Source organism: Marmota flaviventris, chromosome 14 (genome assembly GCF_047511675.1).
Source record: "Marmota flaviventris isolate mMarFla1 chromosome 14, mMarFla1.hap1, whole genome shotgun sequence".
In the NCBI taxonomy this organism is placed as follows: Eukaryota; Metazoa; Chordata; class Mammalia; order Rodentia; family Sciuridae; genus Marmota; species Marmota flaviventris.
This window is the reverse complement of record NC_092511.1, coordinates 97,939,669-97,951,915: the sequence shown is the minus strand read 5'-3', so window position 1 is coordinate 97,951,915 and position 12,247 is coordinate 97,939,669. Positions and strand designations below refer to the sequence as shown.

General features: G+C 41.8%; 1 protein-coding gene across 1 annotated transcript in view; it reads left to right on the top strand.

Moving 5' to 3' along the window:
- The first annotated feature begins 1,555 nt into the window (after positions 1-1,555).
- The window catches only part of LOC139701727 (cytoplasmic polyadenylated homeobox-like protein 2), a 28,733-nt gene continuing 18,041 nt past the window's right edge, over positions 1,556-12,247 (top strand). The window contains exon 1 of the mRNA XM_071601273.1: positions 1,556-1,676. Coding sequence (XP_071457374.1) covers positions 1,556-1,676 — 121 coding nt within the window. The remainder of the gene's footprint in view (positions 1,677-12,247) is intronic.

Below are 12,247 nucleotides of genomic sequence, written 5' to 3'. Positions count from 1 at the left end.
TGGATCAAAGATTTTTCTAGATGTTAACCTAAATTCATTCTGGTTTGGAGATGGGTTTCAGGAGTGATCAAATATCCAAAGGCTTCCAGACACTCTTGACTGAGCCTCTAAGACCCTAGCTAATTAAGTTACATAGTCTAAAATGAATTTTGTCATTTTTAAACACATACAGGAAAGCTTTGGGGACTATATCTGGCATTGCAATTATCCTCAATTGATGCAGGAGAAAAAATGTTGACTAGAATTGTTCTACGTGTTTGTTAGGATCACATCTATAATGCACTGTCCAGTTTTAACAAACTTTTGCTTCTACTGTTTATGGGTTTTAAATGCAACACATTTATGAATAATCTTACAGAACATGAAGGATGAATGAGTTGATGGGGCCACTTGGGAAAAAAATAAAGAGGCTATGGGAAAGTGAGCAGGACACCTGGGCCTCTCCTAGGTTGCAAAGAGGTTTCTGGGAGACTGAAAAGCCAGTGTTCACATGGACAGAAGGTTTTGAGCTGCTTCTGGCAAGAGTTGGGAGTTTGGAATTTTAACTACACATAACCTGCACAATAACCTCCATGATTCAGCCCAGGATGGATTGCCTTTTTTGCTTCTACTCCAGGTCCACGAGAAAGTCTGTTATAATGCTGAAACAAAGCTTCACTATAAAATATTTTATTGAGAATAATTTCTTTTATTTTGAAGTCAAATCTAAAAAAATATCCAGACTATGACTCGAAGAGAAACAGCATCTGTTGCCAGGAGATGACACGATTTCCCTGTCCAAGGGCATCATTCTGTTTTAGGTCACCAGGAGGCCCAGATGCAATATGACAACAGTGCCACTGCACAGCCTTCTTGCCTCCAGCAGTCTCCAGAGGGAAAGCTGGCTACTTTCCTGTGGAGAAATGGGGACTTCCCAATGAAGAGAATGGCTCATGTGACTCTGTTCACAGGCATTAGAATGGAACCAAGTTGTGCTTCACTGGTACAAGAGGCCAGAGGAAGTGGACTTTCTCCCAGCTTCAGTCAAACCATCTATAGTCATCCTGCTTCATCTGTGCAGCATTTTGAGAAGGCCATGTTCCCAACAGAGGAAAGCCAGCAAAGCATGCACTCGCCTTTGCCCTATATTGACAGTGTGCAGGGAAAGATGCAGCAGCACAGGACCAGCAGCTCTCTGGTCTGTGTGAAGGACAGCAGCAGAGTGACTGGGTTTATTATAATCCACTGCTGCAACAGCCCCAGAATTACCAAGACAACTGCCAGTTCAGGGCCCACTTCTAATATCTCAGAAGCAGGATGACTTAGGGCAGAAGTTGACCTCCTTTCAAAAGAGCACTATGCAGGTTGTCAAAAGAATGGAGAAAACTCAAGTCCTCAGATTCAATGTGCATCTCCTCTGCAAATGGACATGAATTTTCTTCCAGAGCCTTTTTTGTTAGATGGTCAGCCATTTGCTATAGAGCAGCCCAGGTCCCCAAATCTGCAGGTCTGGGCTGATGGGTATGAGCTATTTTATGACTTGCCTTTGCCCTGTGTTGATAGTGTGCAGGGAAAGATGCAGCAGCTGCAGGACATGGAGCTCTCTGATCTCCCAGTTCAGGACCCTCTTCTAATGTCTCAGAAGCATGAGGACTTTGGGCAGCAGGTTTCTTCCCTTCAACAAGACCAGGATGCAGGTTGTCAAAAGAATGGAGAAGACTCAAGTCCTCAGATTCAGTGTGCATCTCCTCCACAAATGGAGATGAGTTTTGTTCCAGTCTCTCCTGTGTTAGATGGACAGCAAGGGGCTAGAAGTAGCCCAGTTCCCCAACTGAGCAGGTCTGGGTGAGGGTTATGAAAAATTTGATGACTTGGCTGAAATTTTAACTGAAGTACTTGGCATTCAGTTTTAGAGAGCTATAGTCAGATGTCATCCTGTAATCATCCACTCAGGGTCAGAGCTAAGACTCTCTTGAATGTGCACATAAAGGTGGTCAGTGAAGAAAACTTCCATGAAAACAACAACAAAAACAAACAAAAACAATTTTAAAAAAATCACAAATGCCATTCAAAATTAGTTTAAAAATATATAACAATTAAAAAACTCCCCCTATCCTTTATACAGCCCCCTTTATCCCAGCTGACACCTCGCTTCCTCACAGCTTCCTGAAGTCTTGGTGTTTTCTGGAGGGGTAGCAGTACCCACCAGTGGTAGATCCCTGACTGTGCCTCTTCTAGTGCTCTGGAGAAAGTTGGACTCATGCAGCCATTACCACAGCAACAGGCACAAAGACAGCACTTGCCAGATTCAAACCAATGTGTGCTCTAGCTAGATCCATCTTGCACAGCCCTGTCTCACAAATTATCTCCACCTTGGAGATAAGATCCTCTAAAGTGCCTTTGTTTGGAAGGGTCTGCAGGCTGCTGCTCTCCCTGAACCAGAACAGCATCTTCAGAAAATTATAGCCTGCCAGGACAGCCTGGGTCCTCTGAAATTTGACAGTGTCATTGGTATCACAATGGATTTTCATGTGTGTCCACCCTCACCAACAAACCAACAAACCAACAAACCAAGCCAGGACATTTTGAAGGAAGACATCTCAGCCAGGATTGTTGGACAAGAATTTTCAAGACTCAGCTGGAATTCCGCCTTTTAGAACAGACTTCTGTAGGGATGTGTGTCCAGAAACTGTCTGTTTAACTTTGGACTCACATCTCCCTTGTTCTTTACCACAGTTGCCAATTCTTATTTTTGGAAATATGTGTTGTAGCTCTTTTTACTTTTACCTTTAAAAATCTCCCCCAGCCCTCAACTCCCACAGTGCTCACAGTGAATGTGCCTGGGGTGTCCTGTGGCAGGCATGTGCCTGTTGCTGTGTCATTCCATTCCCAATTCACATTCTTGGCAGCATCTTTCCCTGACCAAAATTTATTTGGATACCTCCACCCTCCTAAATGGGCTACCTTTTGTGTTAGATGGACAGCAAGTTGCTAGAGGGCAGCCTACATCCCCACTGAAATAGAACTTAAACTGAAGCCACAGGTTCAGCTACTGCAACTTCAAGAAGTCGTGGAAGCTCCTGCACTGAGCTGAGAGCCCCTGTTTGTGAATCCAGAGTGCTCACCTGGGCATGTAGGTATGGTGCAACATGCTCTCATTTTATCTTCCCAATATAGTTGTACATAGAAAGATGGGGTACAAGTATCTATAATTTTTCAGTGACAACAGACCCAGGTAGCAGATAGGTTACAAAATGATTAAAGCAAGAGGCAGGTGCTCCCTATCTCACATTCAGACCTCCTGGGATCCTCTCCCCAACCATGCTCCCTGCTGATCACATGGACCTAAGCACATGTACCTCATTTCAATTCATATTTCCCTCCAGTCATTATCTTGTTCAGATTTTCTACTTATTTATATAATATCATTGCTTTATCGGGAACTTTGAAATATTTCTAATTCATGAAAATTTATAAAAGAATAACCTCATGCGTACATAGTATTTGCTATTCATTTATTTTCCAATGCTGTTCTTATATTCCATTTCCTCTAAGAAAATGTTCAACTATCAAGAAACCAAAACATTCAACGAACCATAGATAATGACACTATATATATATATATATATATATATATATATATATATATATATATATATGAACCGACTTCAGTGCATTCTAGGACAATCCTAGTATAGTAAAATTTTGTGCAACTATAACAGTAATTTACAAAAATAACCATATAAGAAATTCCCCAAACAAAATATTGGCTCACATAACAAATGGCTAAGTACCAACTAATATTGGGAGGTGCCCTGAGTGAGACACAAACAAAATAGTTGCTTTCCCCTGGCATAAAACTGTTCAGGACAAAATTTTAGAGGCATCCTTAACTCCTCTCATTGAGCACTCAAATCTCTGCAAAGTACCTTTAAAATATTCAATCTTCCTAATTCTGTAGAATTCCACATGTAGCACCCTGATCAAAACCTGCACAGTTTCTATCCAGGATAATTACAAGAGCATCTTAATTGGTGCCTACTCCCAAACATGCCTCACAATAGTTGATTTTTCCATAAAATTCATATTATACATTCATATCCACACTGAAATGAATACATGACAATTATGAACACTGTCCTATGTGAAGAAATGGCATGAAAGTTTTTCAAAAATTCTTTGTATTTCTTTTATCATCTACACAAAGATAGGTTCATGTAATTTTTGGACTTTTGACTTACCTTGATTTCACATATGTGGCAATGCATTTGTTTGGTCAGTTCCTCCGTGATGGAAAAATCCAGGTACCTATTCTGTTCAAATGATAGATTAACAATCTTCAAATCATGTTTTATAAATGTGTGCCAGTTTTCCTTTTCCACTTTCCTGTTTTGCTTCTCCTACTTCCTCATGACAATTTTCAACTGAAGACGTTGAAAAAAATATGGTAACAGAAAGAAAAGAATTGAGGAACAATAGAGGTATCCAGAGAAAGAAAAGATTTTTTGTTGACCAAGATTTTTAAAAGGTGGAGCTGTGCATCACATCTTATTCATTTTAAAAAAAGGGGTGGGACGATTTAAGGGCCTATCTTTAAAAATATGAAGATAACATGAGATTATATTCTACAGGGTAGGAAAGGATTTTAGTCTAACAAAAATTTAAATATAGGAAGACGACAAATGCAAAATGCTCAGTCAGAATAGTAATTGAGAAAGTACCATAAACCAGCTCACATCAATCTCATACCCCGCAGTTTAAGTGGTTGGTGGAGGAGTAGGGGAGGAATAAGATTAAATAAAATAGTTGACAAACATTGCTATGGGACAAGTATTGATTTTTATGACCACTTTGAACTTCATAATACAGAGAAAAAACCCAAAGTGAGCTTACCATTTAAATTAGCAATGAAATAAATAATACTTAAGGTTTTTGGAGCATGTTTACTTGACCCTCTTCTAACCCCTCTCTAATGGGATGTCAAGAGTTTGTATGGAGGGATGGTTTGTTTAGTGGTAGTGAGGATTGAAGACAGGGCCTAGGGTATGCTAGGCAAACACTTTTCTTCTGGTTAACACTCAAAATAGAAAAAGCAAAAAGGCTAGACATGTAGTTCAGTGGTAGAGCATCCTTGCATTCAATCTCAGCACAACAACATAATAAAGAACGAAAAGTGAGAACATAAAGTGTGGGATACCACTGCAAAGGAATAGAGATTTTATGAGATTGAAGTTAGTATTAACATGAAAATATTTTACATTTGATGTTCTTTATATAAAGAAAAAATAAAGAAAAAGAGCTACACAATTGACACAAAAGGAAATGACAAGGAAGTCAAAACATGTCACTACCAAAGAGAAAAGAGAAAACCCAAGTCAATGCAGTAGAACAAAGGAGGAACACACACACACACACACACACACACACACACACACAGCTGTAATATAAACAAACAAGGATAATGGCAGTAGTAGTAGTCCTTCCTCCTCCTCCTCCTCCTCCTCCTCCTCCTCCTCCCTCCATTGACTTGGTCTTTCAGAAGGGTATGGGATAAACCCAGCAGCTGTCCCACTGGCTTTACCACAGAGCTTCCTCTCAGTTCTTTTTTATTTTCATTTTGAGAGAGTGTCCTTCCTACACAATGGCCTCAACTTGAGGTCCTCCTGCCTTAGGCTCCAGGAGTCACTACAATGACATGCATTGCATCCCTGTGCACCGCTACTAATGCATTGCTCATTGTACAAAATAATGGGATTCTGAAGTGAAAAGCTCAAACATGCATAAAAATGTTTGATTAATAGGCCCTCCCTGTTTCTGTTCTCCCCTCCTCTCTGGGTGAACTAATCCACTTGGAAGGCATCCATTCTTCCATAGAAAACAAAAATGGAATACTTATTTCTGATTCAAAAGAAAAAATACGCAGGATTTTACAAATGGTGCTGGAAAACTGGGTATCCACATGAAAGCATCAAGTTGGACCTTTCACCCCATAGGGAAAAATAAACTCAAAATTGAAAAAAATAAACCTAGGAAAACATTAAACCTTCTGAAAAAAAAAAAAAAAAAACTTGGGGGAAAGATTCATGACATTGAATTTGGCAATGATTTCTTAGATATGTCACCAAAAGCACATACACAAAAAATCTGGACTACATTTAAATAAAGAACTGTGGCATGAAAGGACACATGAAGAAAAGGCAAGAACCATCTGTGGAATAGGAGAATCCCTTTGGAAGTCACATCTGACAAAGTGTTGATATCAAGACAAAGAGAACAACAACTTACTCAGAACTCCATTTTAAAGTGGGCAAAGGATTGGAATATACATTTCTCTGAAGAAGATAAACAAATTTTCATTAAGCACGTGAAAAGATGGTCAATATTACAAATCATTAGGGAAACCAAATTCACATCCACAGAAAAATAACCCCTCACTCCCGTGAGGACAGCTACCATCCCCAAACCAAATAACCTAAACAAAACAGCTGCAGAGGAACTGGAACCCCTGATGCACTGTTGGTAGGAAGACAAAATGGTGTAGTTATTGTGACAAAAAACATGGTTCGTGCTTACACACAAAAAAGAACTATGCTATCCAGCAGTATCATTTGTATGAGGTACCTAGATTAGTCAAAGTCATATAGACATACAATGATAGTCCTCAGGGGCTGGGGAGGGGGCATTGAGGCAGTGCAATGAATCAGTTCTATAAGAAAAGAGCTCTGTGGACAGTTGCTGGTAATTGTTATAGGACAATGTCCTGTAGGTGATGCCACTAATGTGTACATTCAAAAATGGTGGTGAGGGTAAATTGTACATGATGTTTTATTAAAATTTAAAAAAAATAAACAAGGAAATTGTCTCAAAAGAGAAGACCTGAATCTCTACACTTCAGACAAACCTAGTTCACCTTTACACCAAAGCCACTTATGTGATAACTGACCCACTCCACATAACAGAGTTAATTCACTCTGCGGATGGAGCCTCCCTGGCCTTAAAGACCACATCTCACAATGCTGTTCCATTGAGCAAATAAAGTTTTTCACACAGGAACTTCAAGGGGTTCATCATAGACTTCATTCCATTTGGACTGACCCCAGAGCTATTTTACTCTTAGTCATGCACCAAGTAACAATGCTGTGGTGAAGGATGGATTGGATATATGGTGGTGATGCCACGGAGCATATCAGCAAGTGAAGATTGACATCAGAGTTATATTAGTTTATGTATGTGCAGTCTATGATGTCCACACAACAAAAATCTCCTCATACATTTCTCAGAAACAACGCTCACCATAAGCAATGCCTGATTGGAATTGCTTCTTTTTCTTTTTGGACATATTTTTAATATGACAAATACAGTTGTCCCTAAAATACAGGCGTTCTGTGTTCTGTCTTATGGAGCAAAGTACAATTTCCTTTACAAAAACAATTTGAACACAGGATTTAGTCATGACAGTGAACTCTGCAGAGTACATTTGAAGCTTCTCCCTCTCTAGGATGGGCTGTTGAGAAGAGTAAAGGAAGCAATGCTTTTAATAATGGGAACCAGGAGACAGAAAGTTTCCCCAACATTTAATATGCAGGACCACTTTTCAATCTCTTGTTCTAGAGAACCATCAAAGATGTGCAGCAGGAGGAAGTAGCCATGAGACTGCAAGTTCCCCATGTTTGGAAACAACACCTATGTGGGGATTTAAAATTAAAAAACAAAACAAAACGCTATTCACAGCAAAATCACACTTGGTGTGTTCAGATGAGCACCAACAAGATTCTAGGGAAGTTTCTGGTCTGTTTTATCCTACACCCTATCCCATAACTCATATAAAAAGTCTCAGATTTTCTGAAAAACAAAAGTGCTTGCTTCAAAATATTTGAAAGACTTGAGAGTTTTTCAAAAGAAAGCTCAGTAGAAGGAGGAGCAATAAAAGAGATAGTCCTTTGAGTCACTCTAGCCCCATGGTTAGAAGCAGGATTCTGCCACCTGCTGACCAGAGATCCATTGCAGATTCACATCCCGCAGTGACTGCCTTTGAGTTATCACTGTGTGTGGGGCCCTTAGATGCATGTTTTTCCTTCTATGTCCATGTGGCCAGTGGACACCTGGGTCTACTCTGTACAGCTGGGGAGGGAGGTCGTGTATAAGTTGCAAGACAGCTACAGCTGACCCTGTAAACTTCTCCTCTGAACTAGGGCTCATCTAAAAAAAAGAAATCAGAGCCAAAATCAAGACTTTTGTAAGTGCGCTTCCTCAAAAAACTCACGTGCCAAAATCTCTTCCATTATCCTAGGTTTCAAAAGTTCCAATTTATTTCTGAATTTTACAGTAGATTAAAAAAAATGTGTACTTAAGAAACAATCCCCAGGTATACTCATAAAATTCTTGCAATGTAGTTTGTCAGCCCTCCCTGCCTTGGGATTCTGGAAATGGAATCCTTAACCTGGGCTTGCTAGGCAACACTGCACCATTAAGCTATACCCATGCGTTCCTTTGCTTTTTATTGTTTTGATGGGAAAGTAGCCAGATGGAACCCAGGACCTCCCACTGCCTCACACTTGCAGGCCTACAGTGCTGAGCAAGCACTCTAGTATTGAACCACCCCCAGCCTCTTCGGCTGATTTTTATTTCTTTATATTTTTTCGCAGCCTTTTACTGCCTTCACCCACATTAAATTTTAAAACACCTGGATTGGCCATGAAGCCAGGATCCTCGTGCCACAGCCTCTGTGGTGTCTGGATCACAGGTGCATATCATGGCGACCAGCCAACTTTTTAACTCAGAGGAAAGAAGAAAAAGAACATAAACTTATCCCTCCACCTTAACACCAAGCCCTTCCTGGCTATTTTATTTTATTTGATCCACATCTCCTTGGCATTTCCCTTCATTGATTTAATGGGAATCCCAAACATAGTTGCCCTGAAAATACTTCCGTATCTCTAAGAAATCCCTTTTATGTAATGTGACCAGGAGCTAGTTGTTAAATATAAAAGGCTTTGGAGTAGCCATGCTCCCCAGTTCCACTGTGCAGCAGCCATAGACAATTCTGTCAGTAACAAGGACTATCCCTGGCCCCCAAACCCGCCCATTATAAAATGGGGCTTGGGATAGAGCTCAGTTGGTAGAGTGCTTGTCTTACAAAAGGCCTTGGGTGAATCCCTAGCCCAGAAAAAAAAGGGGGAAGGGGGAGAGGGAAGACAGGGGGGACTGGGGGAGACAGGGGAGAGACAGGGGGGAGAAGGAGAGATGGGCTGGGAGAGACAGGGAGGGAGTGATAGGGGGAGAGACTGGGGGAAGAGAGGAGGGGGAGAGATGGGGGAGAGACGGGGGAGAGAAGGGCGTCTGGGATAGCCAGGAGGGCAGAGATGGGGGAAGAGACAGAGGGGAAGAGATGGGGGAAGAGATGGGGGGAGGGGGGAGAGATGGGGGGAGGGGGGAGAGACGGGGGAGAGACAGGGGAGAGATGGGTGGGGGAGATGGGGGCAGGGGAGGGGAGACAGGTGGGAGACAGGGGAGACAGTAAGGAGACAGTGGGAGAGAGACAGGGCGCTGGGGAGACGGGGTGTGGGGGAGAAGGGGGGCAGGGGAGAAGGGATAAGGGGGAGAAGGGGGACAAGGGAGAAGGGGGAGAAGGGGGACAAGGGGGAGAAGGGGGACAAGGGAGAAGGGGGAAAAGGGGGAGAAGGGAGGAGAAGAGGAAGAAGAAGAATGCAGCTGAAACACCCCCACTCCCCAACATTAGTTCATGCAATCCACAGCCTGCCACGAAAAAACACATGTTAATCCTCCACCAAAGAACCTCACCTTTAGAAGTCATGTTGAATCTCCGCTCCTCGGGCTTTCTCAGTGGTAAAATGAGCAACTCTGGAGCAGCATCTGTTAATATAGCCCACCTAAGGCACACCCTCAGATGGCCTGGCCCCTGACGGACACAACCAGCCCACCCAATAGAGGCATGGCCAGCAGAATTGGTCCCGCCCTAGCCTGCAACCCACCCTAGACACATCTGATTATGTTTAACCTAACACCTACCTCAGCAAATCCTAGTTTCCATTCCTTGAGCACCCACTGAAACTAATCATATTTAATCCCTACCACATCCATATAAGCTAGGGTATTATTTTTAGTACTTATTTTTTTTAGTTTCAGGTGGACACAATATCTTTATTTTTATGCAGTGCTGAGGATCAAACCCTGTGCCTCATTCATGGTAGTGCTCTACCTCTGAGCCACAACCCCAGCACCCCCTGATCCCCCCTATCCGCCTCCCCCCCCCCATAGTAGGGTACTATTTTTTCCCCACCCGGACTTGAGTTCAATGGAACACATACGTTTAAGCTATAGTATGCCCCTGATCTTGAACCTAAACCCTTGTGCTCCTCTATCACACTCTAATCATTCTTGACTCAAAGATGAGTTGCAACACTTGATAGGGTATTGATTATGGAGTTCTGAGCTTAGAAGCAAAAGAGGCCACAGATTGAAATTGAATAAGGACATAGGAACAATAGGAACATTATAAGACATAACACTTATGTTTTATGATCTTTAGATCAGTGGTCAAAAAAATAATCACAATAGATACATATTTTTTCTTGTCAGTACTGTGGATAGAACTCAGAGGCACTCTACCACTGAGCCACATCCCTCAGGATTTTTTTTGAGTCAGAGTTCTGCTGATTTGCTGAACCTGCCATCCAATTTGCAATCCTCCTGCTTCAGCCTCAAAATTACAGGTACGGAATTACAAGTATGCACCACAGAGTCTGCTTAATTCATCTTGTTCTTCATAGAGTCCTGTGATACAGAGCAAAAATCTTCATTTTACACATGGGGAAACTGCAGGCCTTTCAATTTTCTTCACAGCTCTGGGACTTAATAGTTTCCCACATGTGGGGAGAAGGTAATAATACTTGGAAGATATTTTTTGTACTTCAGGTGTAGAGAATGCAACCCATGATTGACAGTTGTTTCTCATTCTTCTGAATCAGAGTAATATGCCTGTCCCTCTTTCTGTTGAAACAATTGACTTTTTTTTTCTTTTTTCATCCTGTGGATTGAACCTCCAAATGTTTGAAGGCTAATTCTGCAGCTGGAACTGCTTTTTCCCACATTATCTCCTAGCAGCCTTATGGGGATATACATGATTATATTGAAGAGTCCTGAAGCTCAAAGTGATTAACTAAATTACCTGATGCCAAACTCTGAGGAGACTGACTACATCAAGATAAATCAGAGAAAAATAACGTTTGCCAGGCATGGTGGTGCAACCTGTAATCCCAGAGGGCTCTGAGGCAGAAAAATCACAAGTTCAAAGCCAACTTCCATAATGTAGCAGAGTCCTAAGCAATGTAGTGACACCCTATCACTAAATAAAATATAAAAGGGAGCTGGATTTGTGTCTCAGTGGTTGAATGCTTCTGGGTTCAACTCCTAGTACCTAAATAAATAAATAAAATAAGTTTGCAACTGGGCAAGTTAATGGCAGCACTACAGAAGGTAAATTTTAAAGGGCAGGGGAAAGGAATGTAGTTTTATAACTTGATCCCAGGATAGATGGTGTCTCTGCATCTAAAATAAAAAAAAAAAAGGCCCAAGGAACAGATTGATGGGCAAATAAATTCATGGAGGTCATTTCCTGGGGTATGACTGCAGATGGGTCCTGTACTTTCTGCTTGGGCAACTCAACCTGTCATTTGAGACAATAAAGGTGATTTAGGGTATGTGGTAGAATATTTTAGGAAAGAGAAGGCTTTAGTAAGATTAGCGAATGAGGGAGTAGAGCAAACCAAAATTGGGTTGAGCCCCCAGCAGCTCCAAAAGCCATTTGCATTATTCTAGGATTCCATTCCCCCTAGCCACAGGCTCCTCTGCTGATGGCCTCCTTCACTCTTGGACTCTAGCAGGTCTGACTCTAAAATCTAAGTCTCATGTTTTCTTATTGGACCCTCTGCATGGATCATGACTTTCCCACCATGTGAAATATAGCCATGTGTCCCAGCTCTGAGATCACCACCAAGGACTTCAGTGAGAAAAAAGAAATTGTGGCAGAGTCAGAATGGAAGCGCCCCTGCTAATGGCAATGCTAATGAGGATGATGTGGAACAGGAGGCCAGGCACACAATGAAGTAGGTGAAGAAGGGCAAGAAGGTGTGGTGAGGAAGGGGATGGAGATGTCAAGGAGGAGGCTGTGGTACCTATGGCAAACAGGCAGCTGAAGGTGATGTGGATGGCAATGTTGATACCAATGCCAAGACAGCAAGGAAAGAAA